We start from the raw sequence: 26,826 nt of genomic DNA on the forward strand, positions 1-26,826 counted from the left end.
GCCATTAAAACATGTATTTGAATATGAACTGTAAAAAAAGAAATGACTGTAGTTGTATATGGTGTGATGAAACTGATCTGTAACTAATATCCAAGCAACACATTCAATACAACAGATGCAATTAAGGCATTCAGTTGATGGCTTGGTTTTCTTGTGTGTGCTTGCAGTTGTGTGTGTGTGTGTGTGTGTGTGTGTGTGTGTGTGTGTGTGTGTGTGTGTGTGTGTGTGTGTGTGTGTGTGTGTGTGTGTGTGTGTGTGTGTGTGTGTGTGTGTGTGTGTGTGTGTGTGTGTGTGTGTGTGCTGAAACCCCAACCCTCCACTTTTAGTCCGTGTCACTTTCTGCCGAACAGACTAGCTTGCAGCTGTGGTGGTCGGAGCATAACAGTTACTTCCCCGAAACAAAGACTCACAACGTGTTGTTATTTACGCCTGACCCCCCCCCAAAAAAAAACAGAGATCGTTTAGGTCCTAAATGGCAACCTATTCCTTACATAGAGCCCTATGGGCCCTGGGCAAAAGTAGTGCACTGTATAGTAAATAGGGTGCCATTTGGGACGAAGACGGGACTGAACTTCACTGTGAAGCATCTATTTACAACTGAAGACGTTTGTCTTATTTGTCTGTCTGCTTCGTACTCCTCCATATAGATCATATCATTCGTAATCATTATATCCTTCACTGCCCATAATTGATCCGAAAACGGTCACACGATACGGATAAGTTCCTCAACATTTCGTGGACCTAGGTGTTCATTGTATAGATGCTGTAAGTGTCTCTGTCAGTCAGGCAGCTCGGTCTCCGCGTCAGTTTTTTTTTTTTTTTTTTTTTTTTTTTTTTTTTTGAAAACCACAAGATGCTACTGTGCATTTCCCCTCCGTGCGGTGTGGTTCTTGAGCAAACAAAAACCCGTCCTTCTTGACTCCACTAACACAGGATATGATGTATTCCATTTCCTCTCAACGGGTGTCTTCTCTTCAAAGGGGGTCTCGGAGAAAAGCAGATCATCACAGTTATCGACAGAGAATCATTCTGTGAGTCTAGACGTTGTCCCAAGTCTATTGTTGGGCAGTGCCAGTTTGTACTTTTTTTTTGTGCAGTGTGTTGTGAAACCGATGTATCCTCCCCAAGGGGACCTTTTGAGAGGACAATTAGGGGTAGATAGGTGGAGGTCTCTTTTTCTGACTCGTCACTGACATGCTGTCCGTCTACTTAAACAAGGATGAGTAACTGGATGACTGCCTCCTTGAACAATTCAACCACCCAATTCTCCAAGTGAGTTCACCTGAAATGGAATATGAGCCTATACGTAATCTTATGTGACCACTTCGATGTCTGAAAGTTAAGTACATAGCGGGACCTATCTTGCGTGCATGTGTGTACCTAAAGTCTCGTCTGTCACTTCCAGCGTGAAGTTGGACCTACCTCATTACCTCCTCATCGGGGTGTGTCTGCTCACCGTCCTGGTTTTCATAGTGCTGGGGACTCTGTGGCTGAAAAAGTAAGACGGCTCACCTCAATGGGTTTGTGAGAAATGTTCTGTATTCTACTTTTCGATGAAACATTGCGGTTTGAAGTTACGTGAGCCTCTGTCAGCTAGTACTGTTGGGGCGCGGGAGAAAAGAAAAGTTGTGTAGACTTAGAGACTGTAGATACTGTATAAGAGGAGCTTCAGAAGGAGCCAAGCAAATTAACAACCTTAATTAAGCAATTTTGGAATTTAAATTAATAAGTGGGGTTAGACAAAAAAAAAGTTACAAAGAATTGAAATCATAGTGGAAAATATATATATTTCCATTGATCGCTAATTCTCTATTAACCTCTAGTCCTCTGCATTGTGTATTATCATAAATTATTCATACACTCCCCCCTAGACCATTTAATATATATATACACACACACACACACATACACACACACAGTGGGGAGAACAAGTATTAAGTACTTAAAAATCATACAATGTGATTTTCTGGATTTCTCTCACAGTTGAAGTGTACCTATGATAAAAATTACAGAAAAAGATAAAAGTGACAGACCTCTACATGCTTTGTAAGTAAGAAAACCTGCAAAATCGGCAGTGTATCAAATACTTGTAAGTAAGCATAAAATAATTTACATTAAATACCTTGCATTTCTATAAAACACAAAGGGTATATTTTACTTGCAGTTTGCAATAATAGATTTCACACAAAGTTATAGAAAAGGTATTAAACCACATCTGAGAGAGTTCATTACAGCACCGAGGACTGTTACCATGGGCACCTTGACCACAATCACGAGGCTTGAAGACGATTATGATCCCTCCCACACCAATGACACCCACAAGCACCGGTTACAGTGAGAAGCTTCCTCTTGAGCGGACAGCTTGATGAAAACCTGTCAATATTCACGTGCCCAAGAAAGTAGACCTCTCTGTTTACATTACATACACTATCAAGCATTTCACACATATTATTTAGATACTGACTGTTATCACTTGGTGGCCTATAGAAACACCACAAAAGAAAAAGCTTTAGATGTGCCAAGTGAACCTACCACCACAACACTTCAATAACTCTTGACATAAGATCTTCTCTAAGCATTACAGGGATATGGCTCTGAATATATATACAGCAAGACCTCCCCCATAAACATTTGTGTCTCTTCTATAGATGTTATATCCTTGTATTTCTACTGCTGTATCATCAAATGAATTATCTGAGTCTCAGAAAGCCTTCGGAAAGTATTCAAACCCCTTGATTTCTTTCCACATTTTGTTACGTTAGTCTTATTGTAAAGTTGATTAATCATTTCCCCCCCCCTCAATCTACACACAATACCCCTAATGACAACAAAAAAATATGTTTTTAGAGATTTTTGCTAATTTATTAAAAATAAAAACTGAAATATCAGATTTACTCAGTACTTTGTTGAAGCACCTTTGCCAGCAATTACAGCCACAATTATTTTGGGTATGACGCTACAAGCTTGACACACCTGTATTTGGGGAATTTCTCCCATTCTTCTCTACAGATCCTCTCAAGCTATGTCAGGTTGCTGCACAGCTATTTTCAGGTCTCTCCAGAGATGTTCAATCGTGTTTAAGTCCGGTCTCTGGCTAGGCCACTCAGGGACATTCGGAGACTTGTCCCGAAGCCCTTCCTGCATTGTCTTGGCTGGGTGCTTAGGGTCATTGTCCTGTTGGAAGGTGAACCGTCATCCCAGTCTGAGATCCTGAGTGCTCTGGAGCAGGTTTCCTTCAAGGATCTCTCTGTACTCTGCTCCGATCATCTTTGCCTTTATCCTGACAAGTCTCCCTGTCCCTGCCACTGAAAAACATCCCCACAGCATGTTGCTGCCACCACCATGCTTCACTGTAGGGATGGTGCCAGGTTTCCTCCAGATGTGATGCTTGGCATTCAGGTCAAAGAGTTCAATATTGGTTTCATCAGACTAGAGAATCTTGTTTCTCATGGTCTGAGAGTATTTTAGCGTCTTTTGGCAAACTCCAAGTGGGCTGTCTTGACCTTTACGCAGGAGTGGCTTGTGTCTGGCCACTCTACCATAAAGGCCTGATTGGTGGAATGCTGCAGAGATGGTTGTCCTTCTGGAAGTTTCTGTCATCTTCACATGGGAACTCCACAGCTCTATCTGAGTGACCATTGGGTTCTATGTCACCTCCCTGACCAAGGCCCTCCGTTTGGCCGGTCGGCCAGCTCTAGGAAGAGTATTTTTTTAAAGTAAAAAAAAGAAAGGGGGATCGGCTTTAATATTGCAGAAAGATTTTTGCTTCCATCAATGTAATTGTCTGCATTATTTCCAATCCCCCATATATATATATTTTTTTTTGGGGGGGGGGGTATACAGTGGGGCAAAAACGTATTTAGTCAGCCACCAATTGTGTAAGTTCTCCCACTTAAAAAGATGAGAGAGGCCTGTAATTTTCATCATAGGTACACTTCAACTATGACAGACAAAATGAAGAAAAAAATCCAGAAATTCACATTGTAGGATTTTTAATTCATTTATTTGCAAATTATGGTGGAAAATAAGTATTTGGTCACCTACAAACAAGCAATATTTCTAGTCCTATTTCTGATATCCATCCAGTTTGATTTGTAACTGTGCTATTTCACATTTCTGAACCTATATGCATTTTACAGACCCCTGTATGTTTTACATTGGTTATCTTGTTATTAGTCCCACCCTTCATCCCCATTCAACCCCTCCCATCTATATCTCAACACCATCCAGTCCCTTCATCTCCATTCAACCCCTCCCATCTATATCTCAACACCATCCAGTCCCTTCATCTCCATTCAACCCCTCCCATCTATATCTCAACACCATCCAGTCCCTTCATTTCCATTCAACCCCTCCCATCTATATCTCAACACCATCCAGTCCCTTCAGCTCCATTCAACCTCTCCCATCTATCTCTCAACACCATCCATTTTGGGTTTCTATTCACCATATATTGTTCAACTGTGCTGTGATGCTTCACAAAAGTACTGAACTTTTCCATTCTCATAACCTCTACAGATTGTAAATTAAATAAACATTTTTGCTAAAATATGTATTATATTATTGATTATGACTTTTCAAATCACCCAGTATTGCTGTCTGCAGCATTAGTTCTAAGCAAGTGTTGCAATTCTTCAGCCATTCCTGGACCTGTGACCAAAAACGAGCTACATATGGACAATACCAAAATAAATGATCTAATGACTCTGTCTCCTCACAGCAAAATCTGCAGAGCTGGGAAGACTGTATCCCCCATATATATATAACATTATATTGATTTGCAAGAGCCCAGCGTTTGTAATAATAATTTAAATTGAGAAAGTTGAAGTTTTGAATCCAACGTTGTTTTGTTAGTTGCGTGTCAATTCATAAACCATATGCCATGGAAACCTTCCCCGGGAGGACCTCTCAAATCCCTTCCCAACTATTTACATGGCACAGCTGTCCAATTTTTGGTCCTTAATTGGTATATGTTTTTATTCATCACAATTTTCTTTAACCATTTATGTTCTTTTGTAATGGTAATGCAGTAATTGGTTGGTTGTAATTTTGGGTAGAGCAGACATCTAGGAAGTGTCTTGATGGTTTCAAACTTCTTCCATTTAAGAATGATGGAGACACTTGGGGACCTTCAATGCTGCAGATATTCTTTGGTACCCTTCCCCAGATCTGTGCCTCAAACACAATCCTATCTTGGAGCTCTACAGACAATTCCTTCAACCTCATGGTTTGGATTTTGCTCTGACATAAACTCTTAACTGTGGGACCTTTATATAGACAGGTGTTTGCCTTTCCAAATCATGTCCAATCATTTGAAGTTGTAGAAACATCTCAAGGAAGATCAATGAAAACAGGATGTACCTGAGCTCAATTTCACATTTCATAGCAAAGGTTCTGAATACATATGTAAATAAGGTATTTCTGTTTTTAATTTTTAATTGTGTGTGTAGATTACTGAATACTTTAAAAAATCTGTTTTTGAATAAGGCTGTAATGTAAATTCAAGGGGTCTGAATACTTTACTAGAACACTGTATAAATATTATCTGATGTTAGCAAGTTATTGATTTCATTAACCTTTATTTCCAAGGCTCTATTTATTAATATGGGCTGCTATTTTCAGTCCTTTCCTGGGTAGCTTATCAGAGATAGACATAATTCGGAAAAGAGCTAACAAAGCAAGAGACATTGTTTTACATTCAACAATCCATTAATCAATTGGTGTGTGTGTGTGTGTGTGTGTGTGTGTGTGTGTGTGTGTGTGTGTGTGTGTGTGTGTGTGTGCGCTGTGGGGGTGAAGCTACGAACCCATAGGCTTGGAACTCAGACCCCTTCCAGGCTTCTGGGAGGGAGAGCGGACAATGAGCCTGTTATAGCAGATGTAAGCAATGTCCCCACGCGCTCTGGCAGCTTTCTTGGCTGGGATAAGTTCGTTCCTCTTCTGGCGCCCAGCGTCGGGATAGTCCTCATTAAGGAGAATATACGGCCTCTCAAGTTCTTAGCTACATTACCTTGTCCTTGAACCTCAGGGACTTGACCACTATCGACCTGGGCCTCTCACCTGGGCCGGTGGTGGGTTTTGCAGTCCTGTGGGCTAGCTCAACCTCAATCTTCCTGTGGTCCATCTTCAATTTCTCAGAGATCATTTCCCTCACTTTGTCCTCAGACTCCGTCCAGGTCTTATGTGGAGATTCTGTAATTCCATCCACAGCCATGTTATTCCGCCTTGATTGTCCCTCGAGATAGTCAAATGTATCCGTCGTTGTAATCATGGATTCACACACAAACAACTGATGTCCTCTCTCAAATGACTTAAAGATTGCAGTCATCTTGCAGTTCTCCTGTTTAAACTAATCGAGCTGACCCTGGGAGAACTGCAAACTGTTCTTCAGGTCCTGGACCTCTCTTGTCAGGTCATCCATTCTTTTATTAGTTGACTCCACCAGTATTTGGACAAAACACTTGAAGTTATTTTCTTGTTGTTATAACAACTGCTTCTAGGTCTCTTTTTGTTCGTTTAAAAGATCCTTCACCTGTGATAGAGGGGCACCACTGTCCTCAACGGGACTCCCACCGGCTTGGGTCTTTGAGAACTTTGAACTTTGTCTTTTTCATGGTAGTTAGCAACATACAGTACCAGTCAAAGGTTTGGACACACCTACTTATTTAAAGGTTTTTCTTTATTTATTTTTTTACTATTTTCTACATTGTAGAATAATAGTAAAGACATCAAAACTATGAAATAACACATATGGAATCATGTAGTAACCAAAAAATAACTGTTCCCCGGAAGGCTGTGATTTTAAATAAGAATTTGTTCTTAACTGACTTGCCTCGTTAAATAAAAAAAAATGGCAGTCACCTAGAATTGATTTCAGTTAACAGGTGTGCTTTGTTATAAGTTAATTTGGGGGATTTCTTTCCTTTCACAATGTCTTTGGGCCAAACAGTTGTGTTGTGACAAGGTAGACGTGGTATACAGAAGATATTCGGTAAAAGACCAAGTCCATATTATGTCAAGAACAGCTCAAATGAGCAAAAAGAAACAACAGTCCATCATTACTTTAAGACGTGAAGGTCAGTCAATCTGGAAAGTTTCAAGAACTTTGAACGCTTCTTCAAGTGTAGTCGCAAAAACCATCAAGCGCTATGATGAAACTGGATCTCATGAGGACCACCACAGGAAAGGAAGACCCAGAGTTACCTCTGCTGCAGAGGATAAGTTCATTTGAGTTACCAGCCTCAGAAATTGCAGCACAAATAAATGTTTCACAGAGTTCGAGTAACAGACACATCTCAACATCAACTGTTCAGAGGAGACTGTGTGAATCAGGCCTTCGTGGTCAAATTGCTACAAAGAACCACTACTAAAGGACACCAATAAGAAGAAGAGACTTGATTGGGCCAAGAAACACGAGCAATGGACATTAGATCGGTGGAAATCTGTCCTTTTGGTTTGATAAATCCAAATTTGAGATTTTTGGTTCCAACCGCCATGTCTTTGTGAGACACAGAGTAGGGTGAACTGATAATCTCTGCGTGTGTGGTTCCCACCGTGAAGCATGGAGGAGGAGGTGTGATGGTGTGGGGGTGGTTCCCACCGTGAAGCATGGAGGAGGTGTGAAGGTGCTTTGCTAGTGACACTGTCGGGATTTATTTAGAATTCAAAGCACACTTAACCAGCATGTCTAACACAGTATTCTGCAGCGATACACCATCCCATCTGGTTAGCGCTTAGTGGGACTATCATTTGTTTTTCAACAATGACCCAAAACACCTCCAGGCTGTGTAAGGGCTATTTGTCCAAGAAGGAGAGTGATGGAGTGCTGCATCAGATGACCTGGCCTTCACAATCACCCGACCTCAACCCAACTGAGATGGTTTGGGATGAGTTGGACCACAGAGTGAAGAAAAGGAACTTAATGCTGTATTTAAGGAAGCAGATCTACATATATTTAGAAACGAGTGACGATGCAATGTTAACATTATCGAACACAACTTAAAAATAAGCTACAAAGACAAATGGTCAATGGACATAATAATAAATACAAAACTCAGAAACCAGATCAGAAATGGCTACGATCAGAACCTCATGTCACCTTTCACCCAGTTGAGAACTGTGCATGACCGAGTAAAAATCAAGACATGAGGTTGAAGGAATTGTCCGTAGAGGTCCGGGACAGGATTGTGTCGAGATACAGATCTGGGTAAGGGTAGCAAAACATTTCTGCAGCATTGAAGGTCCCCAAGAACACAGGGGCCTCCATCATTCTTAGATGGAAGAAGTTTGGAACCACAAAGACTCTTCCTAGAGCTGGCCGCCCAGCCAAACGGAGCAATTGGGGGAGAAGGGCCTTGGTCAGGGAGGTGACCAAGAATCTGATGTTCACTCCACCAAACAGACCTTTATGGTAGAAGGGCCAGACGGAAACCCCTCTTCAGTAAAAAGCACATGACAGCCCACTTGGAGTTTGCTAAAGTCACATAAAGACTCTCAGACCATGAGAAACAAGATTGAAAACTTTGGCCTGAATGCCAAGTGTCACGTCTGGAGGAAACCTGGCACCATCCCTAAGGTGAAGCATGGTGGTGGCAGCATCATGGGACTGGGAAACTCGTCAGGATTGAGGGAAATATGAACAGAGCAAAGTACAGAGAAATCCTTTATGAAAACCTGCTCCAAAGCGCTCAGGACGTCAGACTGGGACGAAGGTTCACCTTCCAATAGGACAATGACTCTAAGCACACAGCCAAGAAACTCCCCAAATACAGGTGCCACGCTTGTAGCGTCATACCCAAGAAGACTCAAAGCTGAAATCGCTGCCAAAGGTGCTTCAACAAAGTACTGAGTAAAGTGTCTGATTACTTATGTAAATGGTTTTCATGCACATAAAAAAAATAAAAACATTTTGCTTTGTAATTATGGGGTATTGTGATGTCATTATGGGCTATTGTGATGTCATTATGGGATATTGTGTGTAGATTGATGAGGGGGGGAAAAACAATTTAATCAATTTTAGAATAACAAAATGTGGAAAAAGTCAAGGGGTCTGAATACTTTCCTAAATGCACTGCACTATATAGTATATTTTCAGTGTTAGCCATTCCCATATGGACCGTCTATACACGGAACATCCTCACTTCTGGCTGTTGGCAGGTATCGCACCTTGGAGAGGACCATTCGGGACCTGCGAGGAGGAAGGCCTCTGGGAAATTTACTTTTCACTCCCGACTCCCCGGGCCTCTCTCCTGCTTCCCCGAGCCCGTACCCCGTCACCTTAACAGAGAAGCTGGGGAAAGAGGACCCTGAGGAGCAGACGTCTCTACAGAGAAACAAGAACAGGTCTGTCACGAACAGACTGCTTTGGAGGCCACCGCAACAGGTACGCATACATTTGCTACGCACGCACACACACACGCGCACACACACACGCACGCACACACACACGCACGCACGCACACACACACTCACTCACACTCACACTCACACTCGCGCACACGCACACACACACAGGCACACACACACACTCGGACAACACACACACTCGGACGCACACACACACACACTCACACACACACACACACTCACACTCTCACACACTCACACACACACACACTCACACAAACTCGGACGCACACACACACACTCACACTCGGACGCACACACGCACACACTCACACACTCACACTCACACTCGGACGCACACACACACACACAGGCACACGCACACACTCACACACTCACACTCGGACGCACACACACACACTCACACCCACGCATCGGACTATACACCCACACACACACACACCCCCACGCATCGGACTATACACACACACACACACACACACACACACACACACACACACACGCATCGGACTATACACACACACACACGCATCGGACTATACACACACACACACACAAACACACACACACACACGCATCGGACTATACACACACACACACACACAGACGGGATCAACATACAGTGTGTATGGAGGATGTACAGTAGGTAATAACCATATTGTATATCAGAGGAAGCTGGTGGGAGGAGCTATAGGAGGACAGGCTCATTGTAATGGCCGGAATGGAAGAAATGGAATGGTATCAAACACATGAAAACCATGTTTTCCTCAGTTCCATTAATTCCATTCGTTCCAATGAGCCCATCCTCCTATAGCTCCCCCCCCCCCACACACACCAGCCTCCACCGTTGTACACAGTTTAAAAAGTACACAGAGTTGAGTAAGTCTATAAACGGTATAACAACCACAGTCGTGTGATTATCCCCAGGGTCCCCGCTTCACCAAGTCAGACCTCAGTCTGCTGCAGCTCATCAAGGCAGGGAAGGAGGGAGTCTTCTACAAGGCCAGGATGACACGGGGAACCTGCAAGGGTCACGGCGTGTTCACCTGCAAGATCACCAAAGAGGGTACGCTAGGCTAGGCTACCACCAGATCACCAAGGAGGGTACGCTAGGCTAGGCTACCACCAGATCACCAAAGAGGGTACAGTAGGCTAGGCTACCACCAGATCACCAAAGAGGGTATGCTAGGCTAGGCTACCACCAGATCACCAAAGAGGGTACGCTAGGCTAGGCTACCACCAGATCACCAAGAGGGTGCTAGGCTAGGCTACCACCAGATCACCAAAGAGGGTACAGTAGGCTAGGCTACCACCAGATCACCAAAGAGGGTACAGTAGGCTAGGCTACCACCAGATCACCAAGGAGGGTACGCTAGGCTAGGCTACCACCAGATCACCAAAGAGGGTACAGTAGGCTAGGCTTACATTGTGGGTGTGGTAACTAGTGATGGCTTAGATATGGGGCGGCAGTGTAGCCTAGTGGTTAGAGCGTTGGACTAGTAACCGAAAGGTTGCAAGTTCAAATCCCGAGCTGACAAGGTACAAAATCTGTCGTTCTGCTCTGTCGTTCTGCCCCTGAACAGGCAGTTAACCCACTGTTCCCCCAAACAGGCAGTTAACCCACTGTTCCCCTGAACAAGGCAGTTAACCCACTGTTCCCCTGAACAAGGCAGTTAACCCACTGTTCCCCTGAACAAGGCAGTTAACCCAGTGTTCCCCTGAACAAGGCAGTTAACCCACTGTTCCCCCAAACAGGCAGTTAACCCACTGTTCCCCTGAACAAGGCAGTTAACCCAGTGTTCCCTGAACAAGGCAGTTAACCCACTGTTCCCCTGAACAAGGCAGTTAACCCACTGTTCCCCTGAACAAGGCAGTTCCCACCCCCTGAACAAGGCAGTTAACCCACTGTTCCCCTGAACAAGGCAGTTAACCCACTGTTCCCCTGAACAAGGCAGTTAACCCACCCCTGTTAACCCACTGTTCCCCTGAACAAGGCCCAGTTCACCCCCACTGTTCCCCTGAACAAGGCAGTTCACCCACTGTTCCCCTGAACAGGCAGTTCACCCACTGTTCCCCTGAACAAGGCAGTTCACCCACTGTTCCCCTGAACAAGGCAGTTAACCCACTGTTCCCCTGAACAAGGCAGTTCACCCACTGTTCCCCTGAACAGGCAGTTAACCCACTGTTCCCCTGAACAGGCAGTTAACCCACTGTTCCCCTGAACAGGCAGTTAACCCACTGTTCCTAGGCCGTCATTGAAAATAAGAATTTGTTCTTAACTGACTTGCCTAGTAAGATGAAGGTAAAAAAAAAAAGTACTATTTCACATGTAAAGTGTGTATAAATAAGTTTGTGTGAATTGGGAGAAAAAAACACAAAAAAATTGGGCATGTTCCAACTCTTCTAGAGGCCCCCTCGGGGAGTGGGGCCAAGGTCTGTATAAGGAAATAGCTAGTTATTTGGGATGTACACAAAGAGCCAAGGGCTTTTACGCTGAGCTTTTACAAGGAGAACATGTGCGCCTAAGTTGAGAAATGTAGGCGCACACAAAGAAATTTAGGGGCACAATGAAAGATATTTGAGGTATTAAAGCTAAAAATTCTTAATTCTTCTAGGCGTACTGGTGCTCCCTAATTATACATTCTAGGTCGCACAGCGAAATCCATCTCTACTCGGATTGATTTGATATTGACAAATGTTCCACATAAATATTCTGTGGTTGGTGTGTTTTTTTGTTGTTGTCATGATTGAAGTGACTATTGTGCTGTTGTTAGAAACACTAAAGAAGACAAACCCACTCTTTATTCCTAAGAGAAATTTAATAGTTTTTAATAAGCAGGATTTCTTTCACGATTTTGTTTTATTTTGACTGAAGCAAGATGGAGCTTATCCCTGGTGTGGAAACTGCCTGGAAATGATTTCATGATGTTTTTTTTTCTCTCCTAAATAGTAAACAAACATGCCCCATTCCATAGGTTCAGGGTTAAAGAGAGGGATAATCCGTGTTTTTCTTCCGAGCTGTCTTGTATTATTCACGGTCGTAATCAAGCCTGGGCTTAAAGCAAGGACATCATGTGATCTGATGCTGATTGGCTTATTTTTAGGCAGCTACAAAACAAGTGTTCTTTTCTTCTCAGGAAGACCACGTCTGAATATTTTATGTCTGTTACCACTGATAACCTGAATGACCCTAGAAAGGTTTGGAAGGCTATTAAGTCTATGTCTGGTAACAGTAATGTTAATTAACTACTGTCATGTGTGTTGATGGACTCTGTTGCTCTATATGACAAAACTGAAATGCTGAATTGTTTCAATGAGCACTTTGTATCATCTGGTAGGCTGCTTGATTCAGTGTCCTCTGTCTCTGTCCAACCCTGTGTGGTTGAACCAGTGTCCTCTGTCCAACCCTGTGTGGATGAGCCAGTGTCCTCTGTCTCTGTACAACCCTGTGTGGATGAGCCAGTGTCCTCTGTCCAACCCTGTGTGGATGAGCCAGTGTCCTCTGTCCAACCCTGTGTGGATGAGCCAGTGTCCTCTGTCCAACCCTGTGTGGATGAGCCAGTGTCCTCTGTCCAACCCTGTGTGGATGAGCCAGTGTCCTCTGTCTCTGTACAACCCTGTGTGGATGAGCCAGTGTCCTCTGTCCAACCCTGTGTGGATGAGCCAGTGTCCTCTGTCCAACCCTGTGTGGATGAGCCAGTGTCCTCTGTCCAACCCTGTGTGGATGAGCCAGTGTCCTCTGTCTCTGTACAACCCTGTGTGGATGAATCAGTGTCCTCTGTCTCTGTCCAACCCTGTGTGGATGAGCCAGTGTCCTCTGTCTCTGTCCAACCCTGTGTGGATAAACCAGTGTCCTCTGTCTCTGTCCAACCCTGTGTGGATAAACCAGTGTCCTCTGTCTCTGTTCAACCCTGTGTGGATGAACCAGTGTCCTCTGTCTCTGTCCAACCCTGTGTAGATGAACCAGTTTCCTCTGTCTCTGTACAACCCTGTGTGGATGAACCAGTGAGAGCTGGTCAAACTTTTAGCTTTTTGCCATTCTCAGTGCAAGAGCCCTGATAAAGCCCTGAAATCCTTAGATCAGAGAGAACCTGCAGGTCTTGATCTTCTTGATCCCTGCCTTTTATTAAAACTGGCAGCTGATTTCATAGCTGAACCACTTACATACAGTGCCTTGCGAAAGTATTCGGCCCCCTTGAACTTTGCGACCTTTTGCCACATTTCAGGCTTCAAACATGAAGATATAAAACTATTTTTTTGTGAAGAATCAACAACAAGTGGGACACAATCATGAAGTGGAACGACATTTATTGGATATTTCAAACTTTTTTAACAAATCAAAAACTGAAAAATTGGGCGTGCAAAATTATTCAGCCCCTTTACTTTCAGTGCAGCAAACTCTCTCCAGAAATTCAGTGAGGATCTCTGAATGATCCAATGTTGACCTAAATGACTAATGATGATAAATACAATCCACCTGTGTGTAATCAAGTCTCCGTATAAATGCACCTGCACTGTGATAGTCTCAGAGGTCCGTTAAAAGCGCAGAGAGCATAATGAAGAACAAGGAACACACCAGGCAGGTCCGAGATACTGTTGTGAAGAAGTTTAAAGCCGGATTTGGATACAAAAAGATTTCCCAAGCTTTAAACATCCCAAGGAGCACTGTGCAAGCGATAATATTGAAATGGAAGGAGTATCAGACCACTGCAAATCTACCAAGACCTGGCCGTCCCTCTAAACTTTCAGCTCATACAAGGAGAAGACTGATCAGAGATGCAGCCAAGAGGCCCATGATCACTCTGGATGAACTGCAGAGATCTACAGCTGAGGTGGGAGACTCTGTCCATAGGACAACAATCAGTCGTATATTGCACAAATCTGGCCTTTATGGAAGAGTGGCAAGAAGAAAGCCATTTCTTAAAGATATCCATAAAAAGTGTCGTTTAAGGTTTACCACAAGCCACCTGGGCGACACACTAAACATGTGGAAGAAGGTGCTCTGGTCAGATGAAACCAAAATTGAACTTTTTGGCAACAATGCAAAACGTTATGTTTGGCGTAAAAACAACACAGCCCATAACCCTGAACACACCATACCCACTGTCAAACATGGTGGTGGCAGCATCATGGTTTGGGCCTGCTTTTCTTCAGCAGGGACAGGGAAGATGGTTCAAATTGATGGGAAGATGGATGGAGCCAAATACAGGACCATTCTGGAAGAAAACCCGATGGAGTCTGCAAAAGACCTGAGACTGGGACGGAGATTTGTCTTCCAACAAGACAATGATCCAAAACATAAAGCAAAATCTACAATGGAATGGTTCAAAAATAAACATATCCAGGTGTTAGAATGGCCAAGTCAAAGTCCAGACCTGAATCCAATCGAGAATCTGTGGAAAGAACTGAAAACTGCTGTTCACAAATGCTCTCCATCCAACCTCACTGAGCTCGAGCTGTTTTGCAAGGAGGAATGGGAAAAAAATGTCAGTCTCTCGATGTGCAAAACTGATAGAGACATACCCCAAGCGACTTACAGCCGTAATCGCAGCAAAAGGTGGCGCTACAAAGTATTAACTTAAGTGGGCTGAATAATTTGCACGCCCAATTTTTCAGTTTTTGAATTGTTAAAGTTTGAAATATCCAATAAATGTCGTTCCACTTCATGATTGTGTCCCACTTGTTGTTGATTCTTCACAAAAAAAATAGTTTTTATCTTTATGTTTGAAGCCTGAAATGTGGCAAAAGGTCGCAAAGTTCAAGGGGGCCGAATACTTTCGCAAGGCACTGTATCTGTTCAATTTAACCCTTTTAAATAATTATAGGCCAATCTCAAAGCTGTCACTGTTACGCACCTGAAAACGGGAGAAATAATCACGAGAGTGATACGGTGTTGTATTCTCAATTCAACGTTTAGTGTAAACATTTCACAAAAGTAACACATTACAAAACAACAAAACCCATTATACAAATAACACAGCAAAATATCTTATTAACAACGCACATGTTCATTCACAATCGACATAAGATGACAGCTACTCTCAGTACGATGCTATTCTTCACTTCAACCGAGCAGGGCTAATATTACTCTCTTCAAACTTAACTCTAACTTCCTCAAGACGTTACTAAGACACACCTTAAACACTCTTGACATGTTAGCGAGTTATAACATTTAAATTGCTATTTTTATCATCAATAAAGTACATGAAAACAGGGGAGAAATAATCACGAGAGTGATACGGTGTTGTATTCTCAATTCAACGTTTAGTGTAATGAGAAAAGACCGCGATTTCCCCCAGGAATATGGGGGGAGACCAGAGCAATCGATCTCCGGCTCATAGATTAAGAGCATTTCGTAGATCACAGATTAACACTTTTAGGCACTACAAAATAAAGTACACATTACTCTCACAATTCGTACACTTTGACAGATTTGAACTTTAACACAATTATATGAATGTTATCAATCTCTATCAACTAATACTGAATGCATCTTTTTAACCTTAGATGTTTTAAGATCCTCACATACTATGAATTTACTAATACTTTTTAATGTATAACAGGCTATGAATATTTCCTTTAACCTGTCACATCACCACTGGAGAAAATACTTGAAACCGTTGTTAGTGAACAGCAAAAAATAGTTTTTATATACTAACTCTATGTTATCAATGTACCAATCGGGCTTCAGGAAGAAGCATAGCACAATTACAGCAGCCATGAAGGTTTTAAATGATATCACTGAAGCCCTTGACAAACAAAACAGCACTGTGTCTCACTCACTTTTGATATAGTTGATCATGCTATACTGAGACAGAGATTTCGAGCTTAGGTCTTTCGGAGAATGCAGTTGCATGGTTTGCTAACTACCTGTCTGATAGAACTCGGTGCACTCAATTTGATGGGCTCATGTCTGTTAAATTGTCTGTCTGTAATGGTGTGCCCCAGGGCTCTGTACTTGGTCCCCTCTTATTCATTTTGTATAAATAATTTTGACAAAAATTTGCTAAATGCACAACTTCACTTTTTTGCTGATGATACTGTAATTTATTGTTGTGCCTGGTCTCTCTCAAAAGCTTTCCAGAACATGTAAACTGCTTTTAATATGGTTCAACATAGCTTATCCTCAATACTGACAAAACTAAACTAATGGTGTTTTCTAAAGCAATAAATAGACCTCTGAACCTTTCACCTATGACTACCTGTCAGGGCAAGGAGATTGAGGCTGTAACCTCATTTAAAATTCCAAGATATTTATTTGATGACGGCCTCTCTTTAAATTGCATATTCAACAACTTACAAAAAAATTTAAGCTGAAGTTGGGATTTTATTTAAGGAATAAGGCCTGTTTTTCTTTTGAAGCCTGAAGGAGGCTTGTATCAGTGACATTTATGCCTTTACTAGACTATGGGGATATTTTATATATGAATGCTTCCGCTCAGTGTTTGAGATCAATTGACACCCTTTACCATGGCACTTTGAGATGTATTTTAAACTGCAAAACCCTTACGCACCACTGCACTTTGTATACCAGGGTCGGCTGGCCTTCTCTAGTCACTCGTAGGCTCAGTCACTCGTATACTTTTACTAAGAAAGCCATTTTGGGTTTGCTACCTTATTATTTGGGCATTTTTATTGTTCAGAAATGTGGTGGGTCGTCTCTTCGTTCGCTGGACTTTATCTTGCTAACTGTTCCAAATGTCCAAACTGAATTTGGTAAAAGGGCTTTTATGTCCTCTACGCCATCGTCTTGGAACGCCTTACAAAATACTTTTAAACTGGAAGAACTTGTCCCGATTGGTGTTTTTAAATCACTGATGAAGGATTTTGAGTCTGATTCCCTGACCTGTCAATGTTTTTAATTAGCTGTTTTATGATTTAGTTTTTACTAGATTACCTGTAGTGATTCATGTTGTCTGTCTGTAATTGTGTAATGACTTGGTGCTGCCTATCTTGGTCAGGACGCTCTTGAAAAATATATTTAAAATCTCAATGAGCCCTTCCTGATTAAATAAAGGTTCAATTAAATAAATATGTGAGTAAAACCCTGAGAGTTCAATCTGGTTTTCACTAATAGCATCCATTTTGTCCTGTAGGTGTGACCCCTAAGCGTATGGAGATGGAGGTATCCATTATGAGGAAGCTGGTGCACCACAAGAACATTCTCCAGCTGCTGGACTGGAACACTACTGAGGGTAAGAACAGACAGCACCTCCATCTGCTGGACTGGAACACTACTGAGGGTAAGAACGGACAGCACCTCCATCTGCTGGACTGGAACACTACTGAGGGTAAGAACAGACACAGCACCTCCATCTGCTGGACTGGAACACTACTGAGGGTAGGAACAGACAGCACCTCCATCTGCTGGACTGGAACACTACTGAGGGTAAGAACAGACAGCACCTCTATCTGCTGGACTGGAACACTACTGAGGGTAAGAACAGACAGCACCTCCATCTGCTGGACTGGAACACCACCGAGGGTAAGAACAGACAGCACCTCCATCTGCTGGACTGGAACACTACTGAGGGTAGGAGCAGACAGCACCTCCATCTGCTGGACTGGAACACTACTGAGGGTAGGAACAGACAGCACCTCCATCTGCTGGACTGGAACACTACTGAGGGTAGGAACAGACAGCACCTCCAGCTGCTGGACTGGAACACTACTGAGGGTAAGAACGGACAGCACCTCCATCTGCTGGACTGGAACACCACCGAGGGTAAGAACAGACAGCACCTCCATCTGCTGGACTGGAACACTACTGAGGGTAAGAACAGACAGCACCTCCATCTGCTGGACTGGAACACTACTGAGGGTAAGAACAGACAGCACCTCCATCTGCTGGACTGGAACACTACTGAGGGTATAACGGACAGCACCTCTATCTGCTGGACTGGAACACTACTGAGGGTAAGAACAGACAGCACCTCCATCTGCTGGACTGGAACACTATGAGAAAAGAAAAAGACAGCACCTCCATCTGCTGGACTGGAACACTACGAGGGTAGGAACAGACAGCACCTCTATCTGCTGAACTGGAACACTACTGAGGGTAGGAACAGACAGCACCTCCATCTGCTGGACTGGAACACTACTGAGGGTAGGAACAGACAGCACCTCCATCTGCTGGACTGGAACACTACTGAGGGTAGGAACAGACAGCACCTCTATCTGCTGGACTGGAACACTACTGAGGGTAGGAACAAAGACAATCTGCTGGACTGGAACACTACTGAGGGTAGGAACAGACAGCACCTCTATCTGCTGGACTGGAACACTACTGAGGGTAAGAACAGACAGCACTCTATCTGCTGGACTGGAACACTACTGAGGGTAAAACGGACAGCACCTCTATCTGCTGGACTGGAACACTACTGAGGGTAGGAACAGACAGCACCTCCATCTGCTGGACTGGAACACCACCGAGGGTAAGAACGGACAGCACCTCCAGCTGCTGGACTGGAACACTACTGAGGGTAAGAACGGACAGCACCTCCATCTGCTGGACTGGAACACTACTGAGGGTAGGAACAAACAGCACCTCCATCTGCTGGACTGGAACACTACTGAGGGTAGGAACAGACAGCACCTCCATCTGCTGGACTGGAACACTACTGAGGGTCAGGAGGGAAAACGAGCTGAACTTCAGGGCTGCGTCCCAAACGTCACCCTACTTTTATAGTGTGCTATATTTGACCACTCTGGCTGACTGCATTATTTACATTGTCTCCATATAGAAAAGAAAAAGAGTGCTACCTTATCTATAATATATTACCCACAACTACTACAAGCTGAATTCCAGTGTGTGTGTGTGTGTGTGTGTGTGTGTGTGTGTGTGTGTGTGTGTGTGTCCTCCCAGAACCCTATGTGTTGATCATGGAGTTTGTGAGCTACGGAACCCTGCGGCGCTTCCTTCAGACCCACAAAGACAATCTGACCTCTGACCCAGAGCTACAGAGCTTGCTCTCCATCGCGTCCTATCACATCGCACTGGCCATGGAACACCTCCGATCCAAAATGGTACCCAGTTTCCTCCTCCTCCCACTCATTCCTTATGACACCAAACTGCCACTGGCATTAACTGCTCTTGGACCCGTCAGTCAGAACCTGTTCTGGGGCCTGTGTTCAAGGTGGTGCACTGTGACCTATGACTAGTACTTACAGACAGTAAACCCTTACACACAGCTACAGAACATCATGATAGACACAGTACAATCAGAAAATAGTACTGTTCTGGGATCTGTCCTTACGCACAGTGTTATAATACCGTTCAGGTGACAGTAACTGTTCTGGGATCTGTCCTTATAGATGGTGTTACATACCGTTCAGGTGACAGTAACTGTTCAGGGATCTGTCCTTATAGATGGTGTTACATACCGTTCAGGTGACAGTAACTGTTCTGGGATCTGTCCTTATAGATGGTGTTACATACCGTTCAGGTGACAGTAACTGTTCTGGGATCTGTCCTTATAGATGGTGTTACGTACCGTTCAGGTGACAGTAACTGTTCTGGGATCTGTCCTTATAGATGGTGTTACATACCGTTCAGGTGACAGTAACTGTTCTGGGATCTGTCCTTATAGATGGTGTTACGTACCGTTTAGGTGACAGTAACTGTTCTGGGATCTGTCCTTATAGATGGTGTTACGTACCGTTCAGGTGACAGTAACTGTTCTGGGATCTGTCCTTATAGATGGTGTTACATACCGTTCAGGTGACAGTAACTGTTCTGGGATCTGTCCTTATAGATGGTGTTACGTACCGTTCAGGTGACAGTAACTGTTCTGGGATCTGTCCTTATAGATGGTGTTACGTACCGTTCAGGTGACAGTAACTGTTCTGGGATCTGTCCTTATAGATGGTGTTACGTACCGTTCAGGTGACAGTAACTGTTCTGGGATCTGTCCTTATAGATGGTGTTACGTACCGTTTGGTGACAGTAACTGTTCTGGGATCTGTCCTTATAGATGGTGTTACGAGACCGTTCAGGTGACAGTAACTGTTCTGGAATCTGTCCTTATAGATGGTGTTACGTACCGTTCAGGTGACAGTAACTGTTCTGGGATCTGTCCTTATAGATGGTGTTAGTGGTGTTACATACCGTTCAGGTGACAGTAACTGTTCTGGGATCTGTCCTTATAGATGGTGTTACGTACCGTTCAGGTGACAGTAACTGTTCTGGGATCTGTCCTTATAGATGGTGTTACGTACCGTTCAGGTGACAGTAACTGTTCTGGGATCTGTCCTTATAGATGGTGTTACGTACCGTTCAGGTGACAGTAACTGTTCTGGGATCTGTGTTGTGTTTCAGGTGGTGCACTGTGACCTGGCCCTCAGGAACATCATGGTGAGCAGGTTTCCCTGGGAGGTAAAGGTGTCAGAGTTTGGTCTGGCCAGAGACCTGACCCGCATGAAGAGCCGCCACAGCAGTCACAGGAAACACCCACGGGTCAGAGACACACACACACACACACACCCACGGGTCAGAGAGACACACACACACACACACACCCACGGGTCAGAGAGACACACACACACACACGGGTCAGAGAGACACACACACACACACACAGGGTTCAGTCACACACGCACACACACGCACGCGCACGCACAGGGTTCAGTCACACACGCACACACACACACGCACACAGGGTTCAGTCACACACGCACACAGGGTTCAGTCACACACGCACACACACACACGCACACAGGGTTCAGTCACACGCGCACCCACTGTCAGAAACCTGAAACAGGAAACACCTACGTTGCCCTACTCAGTAAAAAGACAGTAACTGCTCATAGCGTGGAACCGAGGAAAAAAATAGTCTTTATTCACCGTGGTTTCACAGTAGCTTTATACAGCTACTGCTAACATGGGCTAACCTCCAGTTACTGCTAACATGGGCTAACCCCCAGTTACTGCTAACATGGGCTAACCCCCAGTTACTGCTAATATGTGCTAACCCCCAGTTACTGGCTAACATGGGCTAACCCCCAGTTACTGCTAACATGGGCTAACCCCAGTTACTGGCTAACATGGGCTAACCCCCAGTTACTGCTAACATGGGCTAACCTCCAGTTACTGCTAACATGGGCTAACCCCCAGTTACTGCTAACATGGGCTAACCCCCAGTTACTGCTAATATGTGCTAACCCCCAGTTACTGGCTAACATGGGCTAACCTCCAGTTACTGGCTAACATGGGCTAACCTCCAGTTACTGCTAACATGGGCTAACCCCCAGTTACTGCTAACATGGGCTAACCCCCAGTTACTGCTAACATGGGCTAACCCCCAGTTACTGCTAACATGGGCTAACCCCCAGTTACTGCTAACATGGGCTAACCTCCAGTTACTGCTAACATGGGCTAACCCCCAGTTACTGCTAACATGGGCTAACCCCCAGTTACTGGCTAACATAGGCTAACCCCCAGTTACTGCTAACATGGGCTAACCTCCAGTTACTGCTAACATGGGCTAACCCCCAGTTACTGCTAACATGGGCTAACCCCCAGTTACTGGCTAACATGGGCTAACCCCCAGTTACTGCTAACATGGACTAACCCCCAGTTACTGGCTAACATGGGCTAACCCCCAGTTACTGCTAACATGGGCTAACCCCCAGTTACTGCTAACATGGGCTAACCCCCAGTTACTGCTAACATGGGCTAACCCCCAGTTACTGCTAACATGGGCTAACCCCCAGTTACTGCTAACATGGGCTAACCCCCAGTTACTGACTAACATGGGCTAACCCCCAGTTACTGCTAACATGGGCTAACCCCCAGTTACTGACTAACATGGGCTAACCCCCAGTTACTGCTAACATGGGCTAACCCCCAGTTACTGACTAACATGGGCTAACCCCCAGTTACTGCTAACATGGGCTAACCCCCAGTTACTGCTAACATGGGCTAACCCCCAGTTACTGACTAACATGGGCTAACCCCCAGTTACTGACTAACATGGGCTAACCCCCAGTTACTGACTAACATGGGCTAACCCCCAGTTACTGCTCGGCGTTTTTCAGCGTGCAAACCCCAGTTACTGCTAACATGGTTTTTGTTAACCCCAGTTACTGCTAACATGGGCTAACCCCCAGTTACTGCTAACATGGGCTAACCCCATTACTGCTAACATGGGCTAACCCCAGTTACTGCTAACATGGGCTAACCCCCAGTTACTGACTAACATGGGCTAACCCCCAGTTACTGCTAACATGGGCTAACCCCCAGTTACTGCTAACATGGGCTAACCCCAGTTACTGCTAACATGGGCTAACCCCCAGTTACTGCTGATGGGCTAACCCCCAGTTACTGCTAACATGGGCTAACCCCCAGTTATTGCTAACATGGGCTAACCCCCAGTTACTGGCTAACATGGGCTAACCCCCAGTTACTGACTAACATGGGCTAACCCCCAGTTACTGGCTAACATGGGCTAACCCCCAGTTACTGCTAACATGGGCTAACCCCCAGTTACTGCTAACATGGGCTAACCCCCAGTTACTGACTAACATGGGCTAACCCCCAGTTACTGCTAACATGGGCTAACCCCCAGTTACTGCTAACATGGGCTAACCCCCAGTTACTGCTAACATGGGCTAACCCCCAGTTACTGGCTAACATGGGCTAACCCCCAGTTACTGACTAACATGGGCTAACCCCCAGTTACTGGCTAACATGGGCTTTAACCCCCAGTTACTGGCTAACATTTCTCCCCACTGTTACTGGCTAACATGGGCTAACCCCCAGTTACTGCTAACATGGGCTAACCCCCAGTTACTGGCTAACATGGGCTAACCCCCAGTTACTGCTAACATGGGCTAACCCCCAGTTACTGCTAACATGGGCTAACCCCCAGTTACTGCTAACATGGGCTAACCCCCAGTTACTGCTAACATGGGCTAACCCCCAGTTACTGGCTAACATGGGCTAACCCCCAGTTACTGGCTAACATGGGCTAACCCCCAGTTACTGGCTAACATGGGCTAACCCCCAGTTACTGGCTAACATGGGCTAACCCCCAGTTACTGGCTAACATGGGCTAACCCCCAGTTACTGCTAACATGGGCTAACCCCCAGTTACTGCTAACATGGGCTAACCCCCAGTTACTGGCTAACATGGGCTAACCCCCAGTTACTGGCTAACATGGGCTAACCCCCAGTTACTGGCTAACATGGGCTAACCCCCAGTTACTGGCTAACATGGGCTAACCCCCAGTTACTGCTAACATGGGCTAACCCCCAGTTACTGCTAACATGGGCTAACCCCCAGTTACTGCTAACATGGGCTAACCCCCAGTTACTGGCTAACATGGGCTAACCCCCAGTTACTGGCTAACATGGGCTAACCCCCAGTTACTGGCTAACATGGGCTAACCCCCAGTTACTGCTAACATGGGCTAACCCCCAGTTACTGCTAACATGGGCTAACCCCCAGAGTTACTGCTAACATGGGCTAACCCCCAGTTACTGCTAACATGGACTAACCCCCAGTTACTGGCTAACATGGGCTAACCCCCAGTTACTGCTAACATGGGCTAACCCCCAGTTACTGCTAACATGGGCTAACCCCCAGTTACTGGCTAACATGGGCTAACCCCCAGTTACTGGCTAACATGGGCTAACCCCCAGTTACTGGCTAACATGGGCTAACCCCCAGTTACTGCTAACATGACCCCCATTTTCTCCAGAACACAATACAATAGAGGCGGGATACTTGTCCACATGATTAAGCATGTATATAATGTAGCAACCCAAATGAGCATTTACTGCCTTTTAGCTTGGTGGGGCAGTACGGGTCAGATGACTGTACTGTAGCAAATTCATGGTGGGGTTGGGGGGGGGGGGGGGGGTAGACTTAATCTGTCCCAGGAAACTGGCCTTAACGTGATAATGGTCTCAGTGTGAATTTTAAAGGGTAACTGTTTCCAATGTGTGGTTATGTGTATAGGGGCGTGTGCCCCTACGCTGGTACCCCCCTGAGTACTTCAGAATCAACTATTACAGCTTCAAGGGGGACGTGTGGGCATTTGGCATCGTGCTGTGGGAGATACAGACGTTTGGTGAGTTTCGTGTTCATAAACAATGGAAATAAAATAAAAAATGTCTAACATCATTTACAAGCCTGTATAGTTGGCTACCCAATGTCCATAAGGATGACAGGCCTGATATTTTGTATTTATCTAACCTTTTTATTTACCCAGATAAGTAAATAAGAAACAAATTCTAAATTCAATGTAATTATAACACCTTGGACATAACATAGTGGGTACTTGTGGTTCTCAGGCACCTTACCATACCATGACTTGGAGACACCAGAGGCCGTCGTCTATCACATCTGTGCCGGTCTCAAGAACAAAGACCCCGAGGGCTGCAGGCCAGAGATGTAAGTGACCGTGACATCACTGAGATTGTATCACAGACTGCATCACAACTGGCTGGTGATTGGGTGTCCCACAGGGCGGCGCATCATTGGCCCAGCGTCGTCAGGGTTTGGCCGGTGTAGGCCGTCATTGTAAAATTTGTTCTTAACGGACTTGCCGGGTTAAATTAAATAAGTAAACATATTTGATAGTGTTGTGGTTACAGCAGCGATGGGGTCATGTTCAGTCGGGCACAAAACAAAACTGTGTTCTCATTGGACAAGTTCTGGTAGGACCTCTATTTAACCCTAACCCTTATTGGACAAGTTTAGGTAAGACCTCTTTACTTAACCCTAACCCTTATTGGACAAGTTTAGGTAGGACCTCTATTTAACCCTTATTGTACATGTTTAGGTAGGACATCTATTTAACCCTAACCCTTATTGTACAAGTTTAGGTTGGACCTCTATTTAACCCTAACCCTTATTGGACAAGTTTAGGTAGGACCTCTATTTAACCCTTATTGGACAAGTTTAGGTAGGACCTCTATTTAACCCTAACCCTTATTGTACATGTTTAGGTAGGACATCTATTTAACCCTAACCCTTATTGTACAAGTTCTGGTAGGACATCTATTTAACCCTTATTGTACAAGTTTAGGTAGGACCTATATTTAACCCTAACCCTTATTGGACAAGTTCTGGTAGGACCTCTATTTAACCCTTATTGGACAAGTTTAGGTAGGACCTATATTTAACCCTAACCCTTATTGTACACGTTTAGGTAGGACCTCTATTTAACCCTTATTGTACAAGTCCTGGTAGGACCTCTATTTAACCCAAACCCTTATTGTACACGTTTAGGTAGGACCTCTATTTAACCCTTATTGGACAAGTTTAGGTAGGACCTATATTTAACCCTAACCCTTATTGTACACGTTTAGGTAGGACCTCTATTTAACCCTTATTGTACAAGTCCTGGTAGGACCTATTTACTTAAAATAATGTCTCCTTCCTAAATACAACCCCTCTGTGGAATACTGGATGAAGCCTTGAGGTTGAATGTATTCTAGGGTTTCGTCAGAAATGGCTCCCTATTCACTACATAGTGCACTACATTTGACCAGGGCACATAGGGGTGCACTATATAGTGAACAGGGTGTCATTTGGGATGCAGCCAAGCTCTCTCCCTCCCTCTCTCTCCCTCCCTCTCTCTCCCTCCCTCTCTCTCTGTCTCTCTCTCTCTCTCTCTCTCACTCTCTGTCCCTCACCCTCACTCACTCACTCACTCACTCTCTCTCTCTCTCTCTCTACTTCTCTCTCTCTCTACTTCTCCCTCTCTCTCTCTCTCTCTCTCTCCCACTTCTCCCTCTCTCTCTTCCCCTCTCCCTCTCTCCTTTCCCTCACTCTCTCTCTCCCTCCCTCCTCACTCTCTCTCTCTCACTCTCTCTCTCTCCCTCTCTCTCTCTCCCTCTCCCCCTCACTCACTCACTCTCTCTACTTCTCCTTCTCTCTCTACTTCTCCCTCCTCCCTCCCTCTTTCTCTCCCTCCATCTCCTCTCTCTCTATCTCCTCTCTCTTCTCTCTCTCTCTCTCTCTCTCAGACTGCAGTTAATGAGAAACTGCTGGATGGAACCCTACACTTCCAGGCCCTCCTTCTCAGACATAGTGAGAATCCTGGAGGACATCCTGGAGAATGATTCAGTAAGCCACCTTCCATCCACCTCTTCCTCTTCTTCTGTGGAGTTCTATGACAGTTAAACCCACAAGCAATACTATCTTCTAGCCTTTTGGATTCGTCTATAGCATTGGTCCCCAACCTTTTTGAGTCGAGTTCACTGTCACAAAAAATTGTTTTTAAACATTTTTTTTTTTTTTAAACGTTAGCCTATGTAACCTATTCAAAACACTACTGTAGTAATGAGGTCTGTGCAGTAGGTCAAAGGCCCAACACATTATCACCACATTTTGGCTTTGATTGAATTGCCCTGCCAATACATTGTTGTTCTTCTGAAACCATTTTTAAGGTTATGATCACACCGGTAATCAGCTGTTGTATTACTGGTGAGGCACCGCTTAGTGAACATGA

General features: G+C 44.6%; 1 protein-coding gene across 3 annotated transcripts in view; it reads left to right on the top strand.

The window, feature by feature from the left end:
• Positions 1-934: 934 nt before the first annotated feature.
• Positions 935-26,826, top strand: part of si:ch211-167j9.5 (fibroblast growth factor receptor homolog 1) — a 31,365-nt gene continuing 5,473 nt past the window's right edge. Inside the window, exons 1-11 of one of the 3 annotated variants that reach the window (XM_064985396.1) lie at positions 943-1,031; positions 1,219-1,272; positions 1,406-1,498; positions 9,157-9,382; positions 10,294-10,432; positions 17,463-17,561; positions 19,232-19,392; positions 20,684-20,821; positions 24,327-24,438; positions 24,662-24,761; positions 26,342-26,441. In XM_064985396.1, the coding sequence (XP_064841468.1) occupies positions 1,220-1,272; positions 1,406-1,498; positions 9,157-9,382; positions 10,294-10,432; positions 17,463-17,561; positions 19,232-19,392; positions 20,684-20,821; positions 24,327-24,438; positions 24,662-24,761; positions 26,342-26,441 (1,221 nt within the window). In that variant the 5' untranslated portion in view covers positions 943-1,031; position 1,219. Of the gene's footprint in view, positions 1,273-1,405; positions 1,499-9,156; positions 9,383-10,293; positions 10,433-17,462; positions 17,562-19,231; positions 19,393-20,683; positions 20,822-24,326; positions 24,439-24,661; positions 24,762-26,341; positions 26,442-26,826 lie in introns of all 3 variants that reach the window. The other 2 variants (XM_064985397.1, XM_064985398.1) reach the window with 2 other exon arrangements.

The sequence above is a fragment of the Oncorhynchus masou genome, chromosome 13 (assembly GCF_036934945.1).
Source record: "Oncorhynchus masou masou isolate Uvic2021 chromosome 13, UVic_Omas_1.1, whole genome shotgun sequence".
Taxonomy (NCBI): Eukaryota; Metazoa; Chordata; class Actinopteri; order Salmoniformes; family Salmonidae; genus Oncorhynchus; species Oncorhynchus masou.